General features: G+C 42.3%; 1 protein-coding gene across 1 annotated transcript in view; it reads right to left on the reverse strand.

Moving 5' to 3' along the window:
* The window catches only part of LOC112848004 (uncharacterized), a 24,764-nt gene extending 231 nt beyond the window's left edge, over positions 1-24,533 (reverse strand). The window contains exon 1 of the mRNA XM_025910722.1: positions 22,330-24,533. Within this exon, the coding sequence (XP_025766507.1) occupies positions 22,354-24,513 (2,160 nt within the window). The 5' untranslated portion in view covers positions 24,514-24,533 and the 3' untranslated portion in view covers positions 22,330-22,353. The remainder of the gene's footprint in view (positions 1-22,329) is intronic.
* Between the last annotated feature and the right edge of the window lie 832 nt (positions 24,534-25,365).

Raw genomic sequence — 25,365 nt, forward strand, 5'->3', positions numbered from 1 at the left:
GAGGTCAGAGGTCAGTTTGCTGACAAACCATTTAAAAACATTTTTGGGCAAATCCATGGAAGTCACAGAGGAAAGAAGAGACACTGCAGAGAGGATCCAGAATATTTTATGTTTTCTGATGACAGTTAAAGTTTCCAGCTATCAAAAAATCTAACAGCGCAGCCTTCATGTCCTTTCAGTTCTCCATCATTAATGATGACTGTCCGTTATAAATCATGTTGGCTAGTTTTCTAACTCAGTCCATGTCTCCACAGCAAACTTCTGTCCCACACTTTCTGTGCTGAGTCTTCAGGGATTCTTTTCACTTGGTGCCGAACTAACTTTAATGAATTGGGGCTCCAAAGAAACCCCAGCCCTCCCTAAACAAGGCTAACAAGCAATGCAACAACTCTTTGGGCTCTCTGTAGTGTAGCTATTAATCACAATCAGCTTTACTGACCACAGATATGCACATATGACACCTTCATGACAGACACTTACTATATGCACAGCATATGCATGAGGACTGACTATAAATATCTATAGAGCCACTTCCTCTATCTGCTGCTGGTACATACCTGTCCTTTCATCATGGCTGCTCTCCTTGCTCCTCCTCTTTCTCTGCTTTCTGCTGTCTGAGGTATTCACTAAGTACACGGTCAGTTGTGGCTGATGTCTGTGGTCTCGTCCTGAACAGTGGTTCTGCTGACACTCACTGGTCCTCTGACTCGTTCCTTCCTCGTGTCAGTGCTTTCAGTCTTCTCCTTTGGCGAGCTCATTATCCCAGCTGGGTATCTGATCAGGGCGGCAAGGCGCAGGTGTTGATTGGCCACAGTCAGATCCACCTACAAGCATCTTTGAGGGAAACATCCTGGTGGCAAAAGAAGCTGAAAGTCACTGTAGAGTGTAGCTAGCATACAGCTAAAGCTAAGTCATTTCAAATAGTTCTATTCAATTCTAGTTATCAGTCACGTCTGAGCAACAACAGGAAGTGCTGTGGACTTTTGGAGGAAACTGAAAGTTCATGTTGATGTCACAGCTCATTGCTCGCCCAGATCTTTGCACATCTGTAGAACTTTGCTGCAGGATGCAAAGCACACGTGGCTACAGGAAGAGTTTTAGCTCCAACTTTGTTGGTTGGGAGCTGAACATGAGAAATCCTCAACACCAAGACTGATCACAAACACACAAAGCCCCGGGTCCACTCCACAAACTGTACGTGTCTCACTGAAACACAACGTGACCAAACAAATATGTTAATAAGGTGAAAGCTGCTCTGAAGTCATTAGTGACCATCACCTCCTCTGTCTCCACCCGCCTGCAGGCCTTCACCTCCTCATTCATCCACAGTCTGCCTCCCTCTGCTCCATCAGCTGACGTCCTCTGTACAACTACCTGCTGTGTGCACGTCTTTGATTTCTTCTTCTTTTTATCCTGCAAAGCTCAAAATTCACTATAATACAAAGACATTTCAGAAACGCTGCACTGAGTGAAAGATAACAGCAGTGACCTAAATGAGTCCATCAGGACAGTCAGACAGAAATCTGCTTCCTGTTCCCAGTGTGAGCGTTTGTCAGCCTCACTGATAGAGGACGGCTCTCTCACAGTGTGCAGACATATTTAATGAGTTACTGCTAACAGTCACAGTTCATCGCAGCAGCTGTTTAATATGGACGTGAAAGAATCAGAGATCCAACATGTCCTCTGACCTGGACCCACAGCACTGATCACTGATCACAGAGTCTGTTACACAGACTGACCGTTCTGTGGTCAAACATGAAGGCATCAACGTGACCTCTGACCTTTATCTACAGTGTTTCAGTCTATTTGAACTTTTTACATTGAGCCTCATGATCACTGTGATAACATATGATCATTCAGCCCCACGAGTTCATGGATATACTGGAGGAAATGCATCTTTGTTAGAAGGACCAGACCTCAGACCTCACACAGGATGATGGGGCCGAGGAGCAGCTCTTTACTGACATCCAGTGCTTTTATGTCCTTTTGCTGCTTAATAAAGTTCAGCTTTCTTCTCCTGCAGATGCTTTGACAAGTCGTTTGCTGTCCCCATGACTCAGGACCAACAACGTCGGTGCAGCACTGCAGCCGTCTGTCTGAAGGCCTGAAACTCCTCCCACGCTGGTCACAGGTGAGCATGGTGACCTTCAGTCAGGGAAACCTGTGATTGTTTCTGTCCAGCTCAGCTGTTGGACAGTAAAGAACTCCAGCCAACCTCCAGCAGGGAGAAAGAAAAGTGTCTGTATTATGATTGGTTTTCTCTGAGAGTGATCACAGATCCCTGCAGGGTGACTGAACACTCGCACACACTTCCAGCTGTGGAGGCGCAGTGATGGCGCCCTGCAAACATGAATGAACCCTGTGCACTTTGTTTACATGCTGCTTTATGGTCTTTGCTGTGACTGAACTTCATGTCTCCTGAGCACGACCCCGGCGCTCTCCTCCTGTTACAGGATGTGATGTGTCAGATGGGAGCGTGCCCGTGGGGATCTGTGATGTTCAAGGTCAGGATGTGTTTCAGCCTCTGCTGGCGTTGATGTCACAGAAGAGTTCAATCCTTCCTGTTTCATCGTCCTCGTCTTCTGACAGCGAGCAGAGACGTGTCTGTGATGGCGTTTGGTCACGTCGACGTCTCGTTACGACGCGAGCGTTTCATTTGTTGAACAGTCCTGATGGATTGTGATTGGTGAAACTGGAGACTTGCTCCGCCTCCCACCTCGTCCATCATCTTCCTGTGTGTTGTCCCAGTGTGTGTTTGCTTTGATGTGGATGTCACAGAGTCCTTCACTGATGCAGACGCCTCCTGTCTGTGTGGCTGCTGCTGCTCTGTCTCTAGTTTCTCTGCTTCAGCTTTGTTTTCTCAGTCTGGAGGAAATGGCTGTAATGCTCATGCCTACTTTAGGCCCCTCCCACAGGGTAGACAGCCAGACTGTGACATCATCATGTGACACACAGTTAAATCTTTCTGTACTTCCTGTTTAGTGACCTCATCATTTAGCACAGCCTCATTAAATCTGCAGTATTTAGATAGTTTACTGGGTCCTGTCCTCACCATCAAACATACTGGTTTGTGTCCTCACACAGTGATGGTTCTGTGCTACAGTCACTGGTCCATAGGGTTCTTTACCAGGTGGTGTTGAAGAGCTCTCATGGACCCGGGACATGAAGGTGATGTAAGTGGCCCCAGAGATCTGAACCCAGTTCTGCTGGGTCCACGGTCGGTCTGAGAGCACAGCTGAAGTTAAATATACAGGATATAAAGTTTAAGACGTGTTTGTTTCAGCTCCTGTGGGAACATCTTGTTCCCTCGTCGGCCTCTGGGACGCGCTATCTTCTCACATGTTCTTCACATCCAGCTGTTGGCTCGGTGTCTCGGTGCAGCAGATATCTGATCGTGCTCTCGTCTTTGTCGCTGACGCCTTGGTTCTGCTTGCGCCCCTCTCGGGTTTCTGTCCTCAGCTTTTCTAGTTTCTGGATTCTGTGTGTGGAGTGTCGTCCTCTTCCTGTAGAGCGCAGCGTCACACTGATTTTACACACATGTTGATGGTCAGTGGGCCGGACGAGTGAAGCTCCTCTTTGTGTCAGTGCAAAGATGTTTAAGTCACTGTTGATTCCTGAGACATGTTAATATAAAGGAGCAGCTTCAGCAGCACGTCTCAGTGTTTCCACAGGACAGGACGGCCTCTCCCAGTCACCACGGGGGGAGAGGTGGGCTTCCCCTGGACAGCTCTTCAGTCTGTCGCAGGGCGCTGTGAGACTTATTTAATATATTTAAAGTTACAGAAACTGATGCCCTGCTTCATATTTTCCAAAGCTGTCCAATGGGCTGAAGTCTTTGGCCGATTCTGGTCCCCGGGCCTTATGTTTGACAGCTCTGCTCTAGAGGAGGCTGACACTTTAAAAACATTTAGTGTTGCAGAGTTTTCATTGGACCTATAGGATCGTGGCCACGTCCTGTAATGTAGCCGAGTTAAGGCAGCAGCACAGTTACACTAACAACAGTGTGAAACTACAGGCTCAACAAACACAGTCACACAGCAGGTTCACACACACTCAGTATCTGCAGCTGAAGGCAGCGTATCAGGGCTGCAGCTGGACTGTGGTTGGCTCCAGAGAAGAAGAGACAAACACATCTTCTCTTCCTCCTGAATAAATCTCAGACGCAGCAGGAAGCAGCTGCTCCACCTTCTGCACAGTTACACGACTGCTCAGGGTCACGATGTCAGCAGAGAGCAGGAAGCAGGTGTGTGCCGGACTCCTCACATATCACACGTGAGGGTCCGTAATAATAAAGTCACAGGGATCCAGGTGTGTTACAGTTTAAACAGATGAAGGTAAAATCAGCTCCAGATGTTTGGATCTCATTCAGTCTCAGTCAGTTTGTCTTCTACTCGCAGTTTTACGCTAGTTTGTCTCCTTCTGAGAGTTCAGCTCCGCCCACAGCAGTGACAGTGATGTTAAAGCTGATCACACATCACACAGGGATTTATTATGTTGGACATTTGAGACAAAGCTGGTGTGTGTGAAGTATTAATGATGTATAGTGAGCGTAACATCAATATGAAGACGAGGAGAATGTGAGGAAGAATCGTGTTTCATTAAATGAGTGTTTAAATTTGAGTTTTCATGCTGTTTCACGCTCAGAGTAAACTTAAAAACAGAGTTCATAAAGGTCATCAAAGGTCATCGTCTGTCTGTCAGAGACAGGATCCTATATTACTGCTCACAGAGCAGCTGATGGAGGAAGAATCAGAGAGTAAAGTTGTGTCTGAGCTTCCATAATCAACACTGATGCTCATCAGAGGAACAAAGACTCTGTGAACAACTGTGCTCTCCCCACACAGCTCTGACACACCCTCAGGACAGCTGATTGGTCAGTAGGTGGGCTGGTCACACCTGCTGATCACTCACCTGTTCCAGACCAGACCTGCCCACAGATATAGATGAGAAAATATGAACTATGGATGATTATGAGCTGAGTGCAAAATCCAGGCAGGAGTGACGTGCAAAGAGTTTCCACAGCCTGAGTCAATAAGTGTGTTATTGTAAGAGGTTAGCAGTGATGGGGGTGAGGGGGCGTGGTTTAGCTCTTTGGTCCTGTGGTGGTGGAGAGGGTGGAGCAGAAGAAAGTGAATCTGTGCAAAGCTGTGCTTCATCCACACATGAGCTGAGATCAGGAGTGTGTGTGTGTGTTGTAGCATCCAATACTTTCCTCACTCAGGGCCATGAAAACACTTTATCTGCAGCCTTTGTGATGCTGTTGATATTCTGTCTGCATTAAAATGAAACAGCATCAAATCAGAGACGTTGTTGTTTGTAACTAAACACATAATTATTCCCCCTCCTGTCATTGAAGCTGCTGCTGCTGCTTTTAGAAACAAATCAGGGTTGGAGGAATTCTGGGAAAGTTAGAAACAACTTCTCCCAGCACATCGGTGCAGCCATTAAAACAGGAATTCACCATGGCAACAGGGTCATCGTCACCTTATGATGAAAAACAATGTTTTTATTCTTTAAATGGATTTTTGTTTGACTCTGGAACAAACTCAGAGCAGCGGCTAAGTGTGTGTGTGTGTGTGTGTGTGTGTGTGTGTGTATATATGCAACAAAATATAACATTTTTTTTATTGTTCTCATTTTTTCAGAGGGAGACATGCAACCGTGGGACCTCACAGACACACCAGACTCCCCACCCCCATCGCTGTTAATCCAGACCCCACCACCTCCTCCCCCCTCTCCTCAGCTGCTGCAGGATCCTACAGGATCGGGGTCGTGTGAGGAAACCATTATCGACATCAAGCTTGCAACCCACCATCTGCTGATGTTGGCGCTAAACGACTTTCCACAGGATACATGCTACGGATGTCAAACAGCTCATCCCAGTCAGGTGCAACACAGCTGTTTGCTCGAACTGCCCGAGTATTTCTTTGACACCTACTACGACGATGTGATGATAAGGCTCAAGACAGACCGATTCATCCGCGCCATTCGCCTGTTTGTACGCTCGTACACAGTCGATGGGACTGGAACACAATTCCGCAGGATTGCAGAACATACCATGACTGAACTGAGATCATCAGAACATATAGTATGCGCAATTAATGACAACATTGTACAGCTGCTAGAAGCAAGTCGTTATGACCGTCGTGCTAAACCAGCAATGCTTCGCATGATTGGTAACTACTGGGCTGGGAGACACCTGGTTTAATGTATGCTGTTCAGTATTCATTGTCTGTGTGAATGAAATAAAAAGACGTGTTAACACCAACAGCTTTATCATTTGTGTCTTGCATACATCATGGAAAACACCTTGTATAAAATTTATCATGATCATTGATAATGAAGCTTTTACAGGAAGTCCCACCCGTAACCCATTTAATTTCGAAAACTGTGATATAGAATTCATTTCTTTATACGCTGATGGTCAGGCTTATCCTGCTAAACTGTTCCAGCCAAATTTTCAGAGAAAACAGTATACCAGAGAATTCTATCAGCTGATACAAACCACTGGAAGACATTTAAAGGACAGGGCACTTGCCATATCGTGTAACGACTATGGTAACGGGTATACATTATTCTGTTTCAATCTGGAAGCTGACGAAGGACATTCAGGCAATGTATCGTTAATTAAAACTGGGAACGTAAGGCTTGAAACCCGTTTCAGAAACCCGCTACCCCGCACAATGAACATCTTGTGTTATTCGGTATTTGATTCAGTCATTGAAATATCTAATAGGAGACAGGTGCTCTTGGATTACTATTGAGACAGCCAAACACGATCATGAACACTATAGAACTAACATCTGTGATCGGCAGGATTATCAATAAAAACACACATTTTCTAGGGGTGTTAGCCAGCGATCAGCTACCCAATGCACAGCTTCAAAGACTGCCTGCTATGGCTATTGTAAACACTCACCCTTCTACAATGCCCGGGGAACACTGGCTTGCTGTTTATATTTCGAGAGACAATCGCGGTTATTTTTTTGATAGTTTTGGAAACTCACTAGACCGTTTTCCACCAGAGATAAAGGTGTTTGTTCTAAAAAACTGTTCCACTATTTTATATTCAGGAAAACAAGTGCAGAATGACTTCTCCATCACATGCGGTCAACGTTGTGTATTTATTTTATTTCATATACAAAATGGTGTATCTTATTCACGTTTGCTTAACATGTATTCTACTAATTTAACTTGTAACGATGCTATGGTGTGTCGCTTTGTCAACAACATAGAACCTGTGGCAGGATGAAGCGATTATGTGTGTGTGCAACAAGGATACTGATGTGTACTAGTGTTTATAATAAAAGACGATATGAGAGCATGATTTAATCGAGTCAATGGTATTTATTATCAAAAATGTTGCATATATTATACAGTCACATCATACAGGCTTCAAGAGTAATAAAGAAATCAAACATTATACATTAATAAAAACAATAATGGAAAAAAAACTGTAATAAAAAAAACAATCTAACAGTTAGTGAAAAAAACTTACAGTAGAAAAACAACAAACAGTCAATATTTTAGGGAGAAAAAAACAACAACACTACAGCTGTGATAAGAAATAGTATGTATTCAAAAATCCAGCCACTCGACAGGACCACCCTTTAATTTATTTTTTTTATTCTTTATTTTTTTCTTTAATGTACTATCACGCAGTGAGACGCCCGGGGTGTTCTTTCTAGGCGTGTGTTTTAAAAAAAACAGTGTCTTCAGGCAGTGTGTGATCTGTTTTATACAACGCAAGGGTCTTACGTACGCCGGCATTGGATATGGCTGATAACGGTATGTTTAAATCTGAAACAGCCTTTAAAAACTCTGTCCAACCTATAGGTCTGAAACCTTCAGAAGGTGTGTGTGTGGATGTGACAGCTTTGATCAGATCATAAATGTGTGAACCCGGTATAGTGTGTTTATCAACAACAATTTCGCCTTTGTCATTGTAAGAAATAGTGTTTGGCGAACGGTTCAGAGCTGATAGAATGAGTTCTGCATTCCTCCTACTCCTTTTAGATATGTGTGTCAAAACATTCTCTGCAATAAAATCCTTCACACCTTCAGCGCCATAAGCAAGAGGGGTGTCCGCAGGAGGGGTTTGCACCTCTGTGTTAAGCTGCTCCGGTAGGGATAAAGACAATACACTCTTTCCACGTGCCCCTTGTCTCACAAGTGCTAGGTATCTTTGGAGAATATCGCTGTATTTTTTAGCTTTCTCATACACATCTATGTCTGATTCTTGCAACACCTGAAGCATTTCCTTGTCCAAGTCATTCTGAGCCTGTTGTCTGATGTTGCCTGTGTGCTGTAGCGGTTGCTTCAATAAGTCCAACTGATGTTGGGGCACCAAAAACATCTTTTGCACATGTTCCATTTTCACCTGTTAGCTATCAGACTGGTGATGAAAGGGATTGCAGCCCCTAATAACGGCAGTAAAAACCCTCCAGATTGGTTGATTGTCTTTCTCTTTTTCAAAGTTTTTATTTTTTTGTCGGCAATCAGTCTGATTAGAGATTTTTTCTTTTTTAGCTGTTTGTACTGGTGATTGGTCAGTGGAATGTTACCTTGCAATACGTTAAAGGCTATCTCACACAAAGCATTGATGAAATCCAAGTTTGCATTGCTAATAATAACTCTGCGTAGAGCCGGTGGAGACTTGTATATCAACTCCAACAGAGACAGATTCCTCCGCATGCGTGATGACATCCTTTCACCTCTTCACAGTTTTTTGTTTTGGGATATAAACAACCGGATGGTCTGACAGTAAATTTGTTCTGAGTCTTAAATAGTCCGGGGTCTTGGCTTTATAGTCTATTAAAAGATACCCGTATGTTGCGGATGTAGCATCATTAAACGCTTCTAAAAAATATTTAGTATTACTGGGAAACATTTGTCTACCTAAAAGCATGATTTGATATTTATCTCTAGGATTTTTAAACAATATTAGGTAGTTAGTGTTCAAGGAAATAGTTCTACTGGATTTTCCTTGAATAAACAAATTCTGAACAAGATATATACAACTCAAATTCCTATGATGCACATACTTTGTGAAGACGTTTTGTACTTCTAAATTGTTAGCAGCATCGTTCATTACATCGTCTATAATTAACAAATTGTTCTTGTCTATAGGCAGAAGGGTGTCATCAGCCAGAGATTCGGGTATACCGTTAACAAAGTTTATGTCTCTTATCTTAAGAAGTTGGTCATATAAAGGCTGCCAGCATGAGTATATATACACAATGTTATCAATGTTGTGCAAAATAATCCCGGATGCATTTTCAATGACATTTTTGACAAAAAAAGTCTTGCCGCAGTTACTGGGACCGCTGACCACCATGCTGAACGGGTGCTGCAACCTGGCGTCAAACCCCTGATCTAATTTAAAATCCATAAGGCAGGGTTGTGTAGTCTGGGAGCACACGGCGCTTGTTGTAGACAACTTTAAGCTTCTTCACAACGGTTTCATTCTTCAAATGAAGCTTCTTTTTATCGCGTTTGATATTATCAGACACAGCCACTAGGTGTGCGTCTGATGCCTGATTGGCTACAAACTTGTGGACTAAACCTTTCAAGGATTCGTGGGTGACAACTTTGGAGTTTTGTGCGTTCAGTGTTACACCTTTACATTTGACCTGGGTTTTGCCCAGCGATGTGTGATACGCGTAGCATTTTGGCCCACCGGAAACAAATTCTACTATGTGATCCTCCACACCTCCCTGTCCAGAAGCTAATACACTGGTGAGATCCCCCAGAAAAGGGCCTAGAGGAGGCATCCAGTCGCCAGGGCGTGCTGTGAAAATGACGCTGTCTGTATCACAATACAGCACGCGCTGCTGCAAGTTTTCTAACAAACCATACAGCATGAGTCTGGCGTGTGCAGTGGTCATGGCACCCACAAACACATTAACGTCCTTGACGCGGGATGCTCTACCGTCGGCGGATCTTCTTTTCTGTGCCTCTTTGCTGACTTTATAAACGCCCAATTAGGATAACCGCATGTTTTGAGTACTTCCTTTACATGTGTGTGTTCCTTCTTTTTTCCCTCAGGCTTAGAGGGAACAAGTTCTGCCCGGTGGTGTAGGGTCCTAATTACTCCAAGTTTGTGTTCCAGAGGGTGATGGGAGTCAAAGAGGAGGTACTGGTCCGTGTGTGTGGGCTTCCGGTAAACTTCAATGTTGAGGTTGCCATTCTCTTCAATGTGCACAGCGCAGTCCAGGAAAGGCAAACAGTTATCCTTTGTGTCTTCTCTGGTGAACTTGATGTTTTTATCCACGGCGTTAATGTGCGCAGTGAAGGATTCCACTTCTTGTGTCTTGATTTTGACCCAGGTGTCGTCTACATATCTGTACCAGTGGCTGGGTACTCCTCCTTTGAAAGAGCCAAGAGCCTTTCTTTCCACTTCCTCCATGTAAAGGTTGGCTACAATAGGTGACACAGGGGAGCTCATGGCGCAGCCATGTTTTTGCCTGTAGAAGCCTTCGTTGTCGTTAGAAGTCCAGACGCTTTTCTTTGCAAGCTCCTTTGACTACGATGACCTGGATGACTGAGAACCTTCACAGACACATCCCGCAGTTATCTCTTTCCAATACGTAATAACTTAAAGTAGAATAAAAGAAAATAAATAAAAAGTAAAAAATAAAACAAATAATCTCTTTAATAAATGTGCATGTCACATGCTCATGTTAATGATTATTTATTAATTAATTCATTTATTTTTTCTGGACTTTTAATAGCTCAGCCATTCTTTAGCACGATATCCAAACATCTGAAACTTACTCCTTACTCGGTTTTAAGCTGAGTTTATATAAACTCCAAACACTGTAACTCACATCTTGGAGATTTCAACATAAAACAGTGGAGCTGCTCCTCCTTGTGCTTTGTCCTGATTCTTCATGGTTATTAACCTGTCAGCATGTGCATGTTTCCAGAGGAGAGGGCATGCATGTTCTCTAACTACAGACTACTGATCCAAAAACAGGCTTTACTGAACTGCATATTTTATTTAAAGTTGTGTTGTTTCATTGAGTCACCATTTCATTGAGCTGCATTAAATACAATGTCATATATGCATTCTTTTTCATGTAGGTCTACTCTAGACATAGAAAAATAAGTAATGTATATGTTCTATATACAACCATGTTCTTGGTGCTCGACATGGTAGGCGGGAATTTGTAAACCTGACATTTTGATATAAAAACTAGAAAATGTTATAAAATAGATTTTAGATTAGAAAAATCTAAAACCCATTTGAAACACTGTACTCAAAGCTTCTGCAGCTTACCATTGACCAAGTAAACGTAAAGATGTCTAACCAGAAGGCTCCCAGGTCCTCATATTTGTGTGAATGTGTGTGTGAATGGGTGGGTGACTGGATGTGTAAAGCGCTTTGGGGTCCTTAGGGACTAGAAAAGCGCTATACAAATACAGGCCATTTACCATTTGCACATCACATTTTTTTCTGCATAAACAAATATAACACAAGTTAAAAACAACATGTCTTCCACTGTGTAACACATTGATCCTTGTTCAACCTGTACATGAGCCAAAATTGACCAAAAACTAAACAGCAGACAAGCTTTAGTGCAAAAACACAGTTATAAATGACTGTTTTTTTTGTGTCACCTGCAAAATGATCAAACCAAGCTGTGCTGCCCTCACGACACGTGACCATGTGAAGCTAGACAGCCAGCGAACAAAATAGATGAGATCTTCCACACAAGGCTTGCTTTTCTTGCTTTTAATGAAGATCTTTTGAAGCCTTATCCTCTCTCAAGGCTTCTCCTTTCTATTTCTTATTTGTAACTGAAACATACAGAATATGAAAATAAATTGCTAGCTAATACACATCTTAATAGAAGAAACATAAAGATTAGCCTAGCTTAACACGTGCGTTACATTAGCATCACAGTTCACTCCATGTAAACACATATAAAAGTCATTTCTGAACACATTAATACTTACAAAGACGAACGTTTCCCAAGGTACAAGCGTGTAGGGCACTTTTAGCATGTACATGAACTTATTCACTCTTCTAATACTGCCGAAGCACTTTCCACAGCGTTCACAGAGAAAAAACGTCAAAGATAGGTTAATGATCAGAGCGCTCCCCTCGCTCCCATTTCCGCACATACAATACAAAGATAGCTTGCGACTAAGACGTCTCACTCTGAGCAAATTTCAAACCCACACATTTTAACTGTTTTTAGCATGAATCACATAATATTTCTTAACTTTGAACTTATTTATCACCTTGCTTACATAACTTAGTCAGACTATGCACTAACTACTGACTTTTGACCAAAAGGCATAACACAAGCATTTACAGAACAGGTTACCATGTATCACAATGGTATTCAATACATAGTATTGCATCCTTTACTGTTATATACCACATGCTCAATGACAGGAAGTTCTGATTGGTGGATATGTGGAAAGACTGCTGTTTATTCCTCTCTAAGTATTTTCATTTACAACTCTTTAATTATTTTGTAAAATATTCAAATACTGTATCTACGTTTCTTTCTTCCCACAGCATTGAAATATTTTACAGTTAAAATTAGGGATGGGTACCGGTGTCTGGTGCCATGATGGCACCGGTTCTGACATAAACGGTAGTAACCAGACCGAAAAGCAGCGCACATTTCGGTGCTTTATTTCGGTGCTTTTTTTTCCTGAGCCAATTCTAGCCAATCATTTTACGTTTCCAAGGATAGTAGGCGGGGCCAGGTACGTACGTTCTTTTAGAGCAGAGCTACAGATTAAAAATGCCCAAGGCGAAGCGGTCAAAAGTCTGGCTGTACTTCACAGCAAAAGATGCAAACTCAGCAGCCTGCAACAAGTGCTTTAAGCTGATACTGTGATACTGTCAAAGGAGGTAACACCTCAAATCTGATGAAACACCTGGCGACGCATAGCGTTTTTTTAAAAGCCGAGAAATGCGCCGTATTTGATAGCTCGCTGAGAGACCTCACACCGTGCACATCTACTGCGGGTGTGGTGCCTGTTATCGGACCTGGAGTTAGCAACATCCCCCAAGAACCCGAAGAGTAGAGTCCTGGTCCTAGCCCTGTCAGCGTAGCAGAAATGATGACGGATGATGATGGCAGCAGCAGCCGTTCTCCTCTGCGTGAGTAGCTTCATGTTGTTCGTGTGTAATTCACGTTGAGTAGGCTAACCACATTATTAAATTAATGCATGTAAGGTGAACTAGCAAACACCGTCGTAGTTACATGCGGCTGTCTTCTTGTTTGATGGCAGATACTCCCTTCACCCTGGCCAAAAAGGCTAAAATGACCAAAGAAAAAGTGGAAAACAGCTAAACATGAGAAGTTTTTGGACAAAGTTTGTGTTTTTTCCATTGTTTAAGCACTGCTTCCAGCCAAGAGTGAGACCATATATGCCCTATAGCTGCAGAAAAGGCTAACATTGTTATCTTTTTACAAAAAAAACAGCTGAACATGAGAGGTTTTTGGACCAATTTTGTGTTCTCCATTCTTTAAGTACCGTTTAGGTTTTATCCGGTATCGGATAAAACCTAAACGATACCCATCCCTAGTTAAAATCCCTAGTTAAAATCCAAAAACCATTGTCATTAATTAGACCCACGGCCATTAAAGGATCTGCTGACACAAATGTTTCTTCTATACTTTCACTTTCCATAACCTTTTTCCAGCTTCTGCTCTGCTCCAACACTTTGAAACACACTCCAACCATAAACTCTCCATTTTTAAATACAAGTCACAACACATTTGTTCACACTTGCAAACAGTTTATTATATAAAACTTTATGATAAAAAAACACACAAAAAAAAAACTGAAAGCAAGGCAAGGTTAAACTAAACTGAAAATTAAACTGGGAAAAAAGTATGACTAACTATGGAAACAATGACGAGAAACTAGAACATGAAACTGAACAGGAACATCTGTCACTCTAACTATGAAATAAACCAAACATGAACCTAAACATTAGGAAGAACGGGGAGACACAGCTGACACAAATCAACATAACATCTCAAGAGGAAGTAAAACAAACAAATTAAACATGGAGACAGGACTTTCAAAATAAAAACATGAAACACAGAGAGACGTAGACATGTAACAAGCTTAATAAACATATGACAGACTAACACAGAAGACAGGAAAAGAATCAAAAAAGCAGGGACATGCGGGCGGAATGAGAACGGGCTCAGTCAACATCAGACACACATTATGCCCATATCGTGGTCTAAACCAATCAGACATAGTCAAGAGCGGGACCTCTCAGCTGACCATGCCAAAGGTAAGATGTTTAAATCTTGAAATGTTCAGTTCGAAGCCTCTGAGGCACTTTTAATTTAGACTTTCTTTTTATTTTATATATCTTGAGATGTTTTAAGTTTAAACTTCAGCTCAGTAAAGCACTTTAATCTACCATCTACCGGAATCAAATTCCTTGTATGTGTCTGCACATATACTTGGCCAATAAACACGATTCTGATTCTGATTCTGATTTAAGGGCAAGAACTTTTTCAGTACCGTATTTTTCAGATAATAAGGTGCACTTAAAATCTTTAATGCGCCTTATGTTGGAATTCTGGTTGTGGTTACTTGAACCAATTTTATGTGATTAACAGTAGTAATATACCTATAGCTTTTTTAAGTTAGAATATCGAGGCAGTAACGGGTATGTGTATACCGTTAAATATACCAATGGAGCAGTTATACTTCGTGTAGATTGTGGTGAGGGAGTCTTTTGGGGGGAGTCACAACGCATGTCTACTAGAAACTGGAAACTCTTTCGCACTGTTGTTTGTGCGGACTTGGACAATGTGGGCTTCCCAGAGATGCTGTATGTTTCCCAGCGGAACAGTCCAACAGGCCCAGAGCTTTACAGGGTCGAGGCTGATCGTTTTAACCGTAGCCCCGATGACTTTATTTTTCTCAGCGTATGTGATGACAGGGAAAGTTTTATAGCTGCCAGAGGGGTTGAAAACTGGAGGTTAAATCCTTACCCTCTGAGCATAGAAGAGCGCACTACTTGGTTTAAGGATATGTTTTTTATACAGTGGTGAGACTGGAGAGCTATGCTGCATATGTTTAGCAAGGTTGACGACGCCATCAAGAGAGATAGACTCAACACTGCGTACGAGGGTATTAGAAAACGCCTTGTTTTTGATGATTTTGCGACTTGCCCGAAGACTGGCCTGCCTTCTACCCTGTGCAAACCTAAAATCATAAGGCCGTCCGACAACTAAATAAAGCAAATGGTAGGTTAAATATGTGCGCGCGTGCGTGTGTGTGTGTGTGTGTGTATCTATGCAACAAAATATAACATTTTTTTATTGTTCTCATTTTTTCAGAGGGAGACACGCAACCGTGGGACCTCACAGACACACCAGACTCCCCACCCCCATCGCTGTTAATCCAGACCCCACCACCTCCTCCTCCTCCCCCCTCTCCTCAGCTGCTGCAGGATCCTACAGGATCAGGGCTGGTTGAGGAAACCATTATCGACATCAAGCTTGCAACCCACCATCTGCTGATGTTGGCGCTAAATGAGTTTCTACAGGATACATGCTACGGATGTCAAATATCTCATCCCAGTCAGGTGCAACACAGCTGCTTGCTCGAATTGCCCGAGTATTTCTTTGACATCTACTATGACGATGTGATGATAAGACTCAAGACAGACCGATTCATCCCCGCCATACGCCTGTTTGTGCGCTCGTACACAGTCGATGGGACTGGAACACAATTCAACAGGCTTGCAGAACACACCATGACCGAACTGAGATCATCAGAACATATAGTATGCGCAATTAACGACAACATTGTGCAGTTGCTAGAAGCAAGTCGTTATGACCGACGTGTTAAACCAGCCATGCTTCGCATGATTGGTAACTACTGGGCTGGGAGACACCTGGTTTAATGTATGTTGTTCAGTATTCATTGTCTGTGTGAATGAAATAAAAAGACATGTTAACACCAACATCTTTATCATTTGTGTCTTGCATGCATCATGGAAAACACCTTGTATAAAATTTATCATGATCCGGCCCATCCAGCTGGCTTGGCCAGTTTAAATAAGCTCTGTATAGCTACCGCTGAGGCAATAGGTGTAAAACCCTCATTATCACAGGTTAAACATTATTTAGAACGAGACGACACTTACACACTCCATAAACCAGCTAGGATCCACTTTCCCAGAAATAGAGTATTGGTTAATGGAATCGACAAACAGTTTCAAGCCGATCTGGTTGATATGTCTGAATACATGACAGATAATGATAATGTTAGATACCTACTAACATGTATAGATGTATTCTCAAATATGCGTGGGTTAGATGTCTCACAACCAAGACGGGCCCAGCCGTAGCAGCCGCTTTCGAGGATATACTTTCTGAGGGAAGGATCCCTATGAAACTACAAACAGATGAAGGCAAAGAGTTTTATAATACAACCTTTAAACAGCTAATGAAGCGATATAACATCAAACATTTCTCAACAGCTAGTGAGGTTAAATCTAGTATTGTTGAAAGATTCAACCGCAGCTTCAAGGGTAGAATGTGGAAGTACTTAACATCCGTCAACTCAAGGAGATATGTACACGTCATCCCCGAGCTCACTCAGACATATAACAATGCTTATCACAGATCTATCCAAATGGCTCCAGCAGAGGTAAATAAGGATAATGAGAAGCTGGTCTTTAACACCCTGTACAAAACCAAGCCTCAGAGGAAAGTGCATTTTAAATTTAATGTTGGCGACACAGTACGAATATCAAAACTGAGAGGAGTGTTTCGAAAAGGATACGAACAAACCTACACCGATGAGATTTTCACAGTCAAAGAACGTATAGGGAGACAGCCCCCAGTGTACAGACTAGCCGATCTAGCAGGAGAGGTGTTGAAAGGCACATTTTATGAGCCTGAAATACAACGTGTGATTGTTGATAAAAACAAAACATTTAAAATTGAAAGCATATTGGCTAGAAAAAAGGTGGGCCGAAAAAAGATGGCTCTAGTAAAATGGTTAGGATGGCCAACAAGTTTTAATTCATGGATTCCAGAAAAAGACATCATCGAGGTGTGATTAACCCTGATGACACAGCTCTGCAGTCATTCATTCACCACCGTGCAGAGACAGAGTAAAGAAGGATGGATAAAAAGAACAACAAGGCAGGCTTTTATGTGACCCTCTTCTCAAATGCGTCAGCTCATGTTTACCCAGGCAATAAGATATCTAATTTTAGAACAAAGTTAGCAAAACCTATTGTTTTGAATCATCAGTATGAGGTAGCTGTTATAGAGATACAGTACCCGCGCACTTGGCTGTCTTTTCCACAAGCAGATTCGCTAGTAGAAATTTATAACCCTGTCAAAGATGACACCCTATCCGTAACGACGATTGAGCTGTCTGTGGGTCATTATACCTCTGTGGAGCAGATAATAAAAGAATTTAATTTGAAATGCCAACAGCAGCCAGGCACGGCGGACATTAAAACACAATACAACACCGTTAGTAACTATGTCGGTGTTATGGGGCCTAGAGGCAGCGTTCTCACATTTAGAGGGAGACTGGCAGAAATCCTAGGATTCAAAACAGAAGAACCATTTGTACTTCATTATAAAAACACATACGCACCGCATCCTGCTGACATATACGGGGGAAAATACAACATGTTTATTTATGCAGATATCGCCGATTATCAACTTGTGGGTGACGCCCATGCGCGGCTATTAAGGGCTATAAATATCACAGACGATGTCCGGCGCGTAGCCATTTTGCAATTTGACAGTCCACACTACACACCTGTGTCAAAGACATTAATCGACGACATAGAAATTGATTTGAAAGACGATCAGAATCAACATATACCCTTTTTATACGGTAAGGTGTTTGTCAAGCTACACTTCCGTCCGATAAGACAACAATTTTAAAAAAAAAAGGATGGCTGTCTACAACACAGACGAGACAAAATATCTAAAATATTACATCGGGCAAGCTGGGGGTGATTTGGGAGGGTATATAGGGACCAGCACGCAATATGGCGCAGGTCTGGGCGGATTGTTCCGCAGCTTATTTAGATTTGCAGTACCGTTGTTTAAAAAAGGAGTCGGTATACTCAAACCCCACCTTAAAACCGCAGCGTCGGGAATAGTGTCTGATGTCATATCCAACATAACTAAGCCCACAACCACTAAGCAGGACGGTAACGGAGTGTATGTGTATACGCCCAATACTTCAAAAACCCCACCCACAGCACGCACACCATCTAGAAAGCGTAAAACCACAAAATCAGCCAGAAGATCCAACAAACGGACACCGTCACGCGGAGTGAAAAGACCCAGAACCAAGCGTTCAAAAACTACAGCATTTGACATATTCTAAATGGCACTGTTACACAGTCAATCTGGAGAATGTGTAAAAACAGAGCTGGACCTGTTTACTGTTCCCTACACACAGACCAGCATTGAGAAAAGTACGTTTATTGAAATACCTCCTGTTTCGGCAATCACTGATGGAGGCCCGATCGAGTTTTACATCTCATCGTCCGGCGAAGACTACCTGGATCTAAATGACACATATATCTACACACGTGTGAGAATCACAAACGCTGATGGTTCAAACCTGGCTAGAGATGCTAACGTGGGATTTATTAATTATCCCGGATGCAGCTTATTTAGTCAAGTCGATGTTAATTTGGGACACACGCTCATTAGTCAATCATCCAACACATATCCATACAGAGGTGTGATAGAATGTCTTATCAATTATAATAAGGACACTTTAGACACACAGTTCAGCACAGGGTTATTCTGTAAGGATACAGCGTCACACATGAATGACACATCCATAGAAGGGGACAACCAGGGCCTTGTGACCAGAGGCGAATATACAGCGAGTAGCAGCATTGTTGAATTGATAGCTCCTGTACACGCAGATCTGTTTTTTCAAGAAAAACTGTTACTTAATGGAATCGACCTGTCACTGAAATTTGTGCGCTCTAAAGACGAATTTGCTCTCATGACAGCGGATGCCAATGCGTACAGAGTTAAAATTGTCTCAGCCAGTCTCTTTGTCAAGAAAGTTAGTATATCACCGAGCGTCAGACTTGCACACAGCAAGGCATTGCACCATGCAAACGCAAAATATGCTATAGACAGAGTATCTTTAAAGACTTTCTCCATACCAGCAGGGTCTCGAATATCAACTAATGACAATTTATTTATGGGCAGGATACCTAAATTTGTCATCATTGCATTCATTGATAATGAAGCTTTTACAGGAAGTCCCACCCGTAACCCATTTAATTTTGAAAACTGTGATGTAGAATTCATTTCTTTATACGCTGATGGTCAGGCTTATCCTGCTAAACTGTTCCAGCCAAATTTTCAGAGAAACAGTATACCAGAGAATTCTATCAGCTGATACAAACCACTGGAAGACATTTAAAGGACAGGGCACTTGCCATATCGGTAACGACTATGGTAACGGGTATACATTATTCTGTTTCAATCTGGAAGCTGACGAAGGCATTCAGGCAATGTATCGTTAATTAAAACTGGGAACGTGAGGCTTGAAGCCCGTTTCAGAAACCCGCTACCCCGCACAATGAACATCTTGTGTTATTCGTATTTGATTCAGTCATTGAAATATCTAATATGAGACAGGTGCTCTTGGATTACTATTGAGACAGCAAACGCGGTCATGAACACTATAGAGCTAACGTCTGTGATCGGCAGGATTATCAATAAAAACACATATTTTCTAGGGTGTTAGCCAGCGATCAGCTACCCAATGCACAGCTTCAAAGACTGCCTGCTATGGCTATTGTAAACACTCACCCTTCTACAATGCCCGGGGAACACTGGCTTGCTGTTTATATTTCGAGAGACAAATGCTGTTATTTTTTTGATAGTTTTGGAAACTCACTAGACCGTTTTCCACCAGAGATAAAGGTGTTTGTTCTAAAAAAACTGTTCTACTATTTTATATTCAGGAAAACAAGTGCAGAATGACTTCTCCATCACATGGGTCAACATTGTGTATTTTTTTATTTCATATACAAAATGGTGTATCTTATTCACGTTTGCTTAACATGTATTCTACTAATTTAACTTGTAACGATGCTATGGTGTGTCGCTTTGTCAACAACATAGAGCCTGTGGCAGGTGTAGCGATTATGTATGTGTGCAACAAGGATACTGATGTGTACTAGTGGTTATAATAAAACGATATGAGAGCGTGATTTAATGAGTCAATTGTATTTATTATCAAAAATGTTGCATATATTATACAGCCACATCATACAGACTTCAAGAGTAATAAAAACAATAATAGATAAAACTGTAATAAAAGAAAACAACGTAGTAATAATGTAGTAATAAAGTAATAAAGAAATCAAACATTATACAATAATAAAAACAATAATAGAAAAAACTGTAATAAAAGAAAACAATCTATCAGTTAGTGAAAAAAATTACGGTAGAAAAACAACAAACAGTCAATATTTTAGGCAGAAAAAAACAACAACATTACAGCTGTGATAAGAAATAGTCTGAATTCAAAAATCCAACCACTCGACAGGACCCCCTTTAATTTATTTTTTTATTCTTTATTTTTTTCTTTAATGTACTATCACGCAGCGAGACGCCCGGTGTGTTCTTTCTAGGCGTATGTTTTAAAAAAACAGGGTCTTCAGGCAGGGTGTGATCTGTTTTATACAACGCAAGGGTCTTACGTACGCCGGCATTGGATATGGCTGATAACGGTATGTTTAAATCTGAAACAGCCTTTAAAAACTCTGTCCAGCCTATAGGTCTGAAACCTTCAGAAGGTGTGTGTGTGGATGTGACGGCTTTAATCAGATCATAAATGTGTGAGCCCGGTATAGTGTGTTTATCGACAACAATTTCGCCTTTGTCATTGTAAGAAATAGTGTTTGGCGAACGGTTCAGAGCTGATAGAATGAGTTCTGCATTCCTCCTACTCCTTTTAGATATGTGTGTCAAAACATTCTCTGAGATAAAATCCTTCACACCTTCAGCGCCATAAGCAAGAGGGGTGTCCGCAGGAGGGGTTTGCACCTCTGTGTTAAGCTGCTCCGGTAGGGATAAAGACAATACGCTCTTTTCACGGACCCCTTGTCTCACAAGTGCTAGGTATCTTTGGAGAATATCGCTGTATTTTTTAGCTTTCTCATACACATCTATGTCTGATTCTTGCAACACCTGAAGCATTTCCTTGTCCAAGTCATTCTGAGCCTGTTGTCTGATGTTGCCTGTGTGCTGTGGTGGTTGCTTCAATGAGTCCAACTGATGCTGGGGCACCAAAAACATCTTTTGCACATGTTCCATTTTCACCTGTTTGCTATCAGACTGGTGATGAAAGGGATTGCAGCCCCTAATAACGGCAGTAAAAACCCTCCAGATTGGTTGATTGTCTTTCTCTTTTTCAAAGTTTTTATTTTTTTGTCGGCAATCAGTCTGATTAGAGATTTTTTCTTTTTTAGCTGTTTGTACTGTTGATTGGTCAGTGGAATGTTACCTTGCAATACGTTAAAGGCTATCTCACACAAAGCATTGATGAAATCCAAGTTTGCATTGCTAATAATAACTCTGCGTAGAGCCGGTGGAGACTTGTATATCAACTCCAACAGAGACAGATTCCTCCGCATGCGTGATGACATCCTTTCACCTCTTCACAGTTTTTTGTTTTGGGATATAAACAACCGGACGGTCTGACAGTAAATTTGTTCTGAGTCTTAAATAGTCCGGGGTCTTGGCTTTATAGTCTATTAAAGATACCCGTATGTTGCGGATGTGCATCATTAAACGCTTCTAAAAATATTTAGTATTGCCGGGAAACATTTGTCTACCTAAAAGCATGATTTGATATTTATCTCTAGGATTTTTAAACAATATTAGGTAGTTAGTGTTCAAGGAAATAGTTCTACTGGATTTTCCTTGAATAAACAAATTCTGAACCAGATATATACAACTCAAATTCCTATGATGCACATACTTTGTGAACACGTTTTGTACTTCTAAATTGTTAGCGGCATCGTTCATTACATCGTCTATAATTAACAAATTGTTCTTGTCTATAGGCAGAAGGGTGTCATCAGCCAGAGATTCGGGTATACCATTAACAAAGTTTATGTCTCTTATCTTAAGAAGTTGGTCATATAAAGGCTGCCAGCATGAGTATATGCATGAGTATATATACACAATGTTATCAATGTTGTGCGAAATAATCCCGGATGCATTTTCAATGACATTTTTGACAAAAAAAGTCTTGCCGCAGTTACTGGGACCGCTGACCACCATGCTGAACGGGTGCTGCAACCTAGCGTCAAACCCCTGATCTAATTTAAAATCCATAAGGCAGGGTTGTGTAGTCTGGGAGCACACGGCGCTTGTTGTAGACAACTTTAAGCTTCTTCACAACGGATACATTCTTCAAATGAAGCTTCTTTTTATCGCGTTTGATATTATCAGACACAGCCACTAGGTGTGCATCTGAAACCTGATTGGTTACAAACTTGTGGACTAAACCTTTCAAGGATTCGTGGGTGACAACTTTGGAGTTTTGTGCGTTCAGTGTTACACCTTTACATTTGACCTGTGTTTTGCCCAGCGATGTGTGATACGCGTAGCATTTTGGCCCACCGGAAACAAATTCTACTATGTGATCCTCCACACCGCCCTCTCCAGAAGCTAATTCACTGGTGAGATCACCCAGAAAAGGGCCTAGAGGAGGCATCCAGTCGCCAGGGCGTGCTGTGAAAATGACGCTGTCTGTATCACAATACAGCACGCGCTGTTGCAAGCTGTCTAACAAATCATACAACATGAGTCTGGCGTGTGCAGTGGTCATGGCACCCACAAAGACATTAACGTCCTTGACGCGGGATGCTCTACCATCGGCGTGGCGCCACTGCACCATGGCGACGTCGTCAGAGATGAAACAAAACTGCCGCACGTCGTACTGATCGCTGAACATTAGCTGACTAAACCTGGACGGATCTGTGATGAGCTCGGACGATGCCATGTTTGACCTCATACTGAAACGACCCCATAATGAGTTTAGCAGCAGCTTGTTGCAGTTTCGAACAGCTTTATTTACACATATTTTGGACGGATCCAGCATTATTCCCTCCTTTTCATAATACTCGGCTATGTACTTTTGCTGTTCTTCAGGGGTTTTCACATGTTCTGGATACCCCGAGGCCTCCTGTTTAAGTTTTAGGAAGGCTTTCACATAGTCTTTAAACAATGTGTCGGTCTTGTTGGGGAAATGCCACACCTCATCAATAGAAACAAGCTTGTATCCTTTCTCAACAGCTTTTTCAAGCTCAAATGAGGCCCATGTGCCTTTCAACACCCGTTCACTGTCACTGTGCCCGCATGCAGTGTGCTGGTTCTGGTCTTCAGCGCACATGCTGCAGAGTGGAAACATCAGTTTGCCATGGCACCTGTAGGGAAGGACGGGGTGAAAAAGCCCTCTTGGTGGCAGTACTGTGCATTTAACAAAGCCGAAATAATTTTCTAGCTTGTCAAAGTTGCTGTAAATGATTTGAGGGTGTCCTACAGGATAATCTTTTTTAGATTGCACCGTGGGATAGAGACTGGTGAAGTCGTAGTAAAATATTTTTTCATCACACGCTACCTTGTGGTACAGTTTTATAGCATTTGTGCGACCGCCAAAAAGGGCGTCTCGGGGGTTCAGGCGTTCTGGCTTTCTGTATGTATGCATGAAAGCCACAACTGCAGGGTCTGTCTGCTTCAAGGCAGCCCATTCGCACTCCCACATCACAACAACGCTCAAACTGTATTGTGATTTCAGTGCATCCACTTTGTCACAAAACATACGGTGCAGCAGTCCGTAGGACGCTTTGCTGACAGGATTTACTTCACTCTCGGGGTAGCATTTAACACATCCGTGGTGAAAACATCCTGCAAATTCGTAAGCCGTGTGAGCTGCGGGGTCAAAGCCATCCAGAAAATACGGACCAACCCTCTGTTCGCCTCCTCTGAGAGCGTGTTTTATCACTGTGTTGGTGGTGTGGGACACATATTGAAGCCATTCAATAGAGACGTTTGAAAATGTCTTATTCTGCTCAACGTATGCACCATCATACGTGAGAGCGAGCGTGTCTCTAGGCAGAAACAGTGTTTTATACACACCCATACTGAATGCAGCCAGGGTGGTGTGCATGAATGGATCAACTTGTGTACAACCCAACAGAGTGTCACGATATATGGTACATGCTTTACGCAGGACATCAACATCGTTAACACAGTAGCGTCTGAGTTCAACCTGAAAATCAAAGGTGTTCTGTGAGGCGGTCTGGTACCATTCCATGAAGCTCGCCTTACCACTTTCAGACATGCGCTCATAGCCATAGAAGGAGGGATCCGGGTATGGACCGACATAATGCTCATTATCCCTAGTGTTGAATCTGTGTGGGAAATGACCCTTCTGCAGGTCTTGAAAACCTAAAGCAGAGGGTATTTTGGCAAGACCCATGGGCAAAAAGCTGAACGAATCAATCCACCGCTGGTCATACTCCCTGTCATGCATCAAAATCACACGGCTCCCTCTCATTGTGACGGTAGGTGTTATACGTTGCTTGACCATGTACTCCAAAACTATGTAATTATCGAAGCCGGAGGCGTTATGGGCTATGAATGTGTACCCACGAAACTTCGGGCGTCTGTAATGCTGCACAAACGCAGCCACACATTTTAATGTATTAAATGAGAACTTGTTGCCCTTCAGATCAGACGCACACACAAAGTTGGCCTCATGTTTGCCGTTGTGATACCGTGTCTCAAAATCATATAAAATATATTTATCGCAAGGGTTCTGTTGTTCAACAGGCTGTATAAAACACTGATGCTCAGAGTCCCCGGCTAATTTAGGCTCGCAGCAGTGCTCGCATTTAGGCTGGACACATCTGTGTGGTGATTTCTTTGATTTTTTATATGTGACACCACAGCTCATGCAATGCTTCATATTGTCACACGGGACCATGTTGTGTTTTATTTCTGGTAATTTGTGTTGTTGGTAACAGTGTTGTGATTTGCAGATGCGGTTACAGTCACTGCATTTCACGGTGGGCCCTCTGTGGTGGTGACAGAGTGTGAAACATACATTGCATCTATGTTTACAGCTGTGATAGAGCGGTGATTCATATGTATTGTAACAAAAATCACACACATAGCCTGCCCCTAGAAAAGCTGTGGGTTTTTCAATCAGGTGATAGTGTTCATTGTGTAGGTACAGCATTACAGTGTTTGGATTTGGCTCATCATGTGTGAAAAAAGTATGCAGACGTTTACGCCCTGCTGCTGCGTGATAATAGATCACTATCTTAAT

The sequence above is a fragment of the Oreochromis niloticus genome, linkage group LG2 (assembly GCF_001858045.2).
Source record: "Oreochromis niloticus isolate F11D_XX linkage group LG2, O_niloticus_UMD_NMBU, whole genome shotgun sequence".
In the NCBI taxonomy this organism is placed as follows: Eukaryota; Metazoa; Chordata; class Actinopteri; order Cichliformes; family Cichlidae; genus Oreochromis; species Oreochromis niloticus.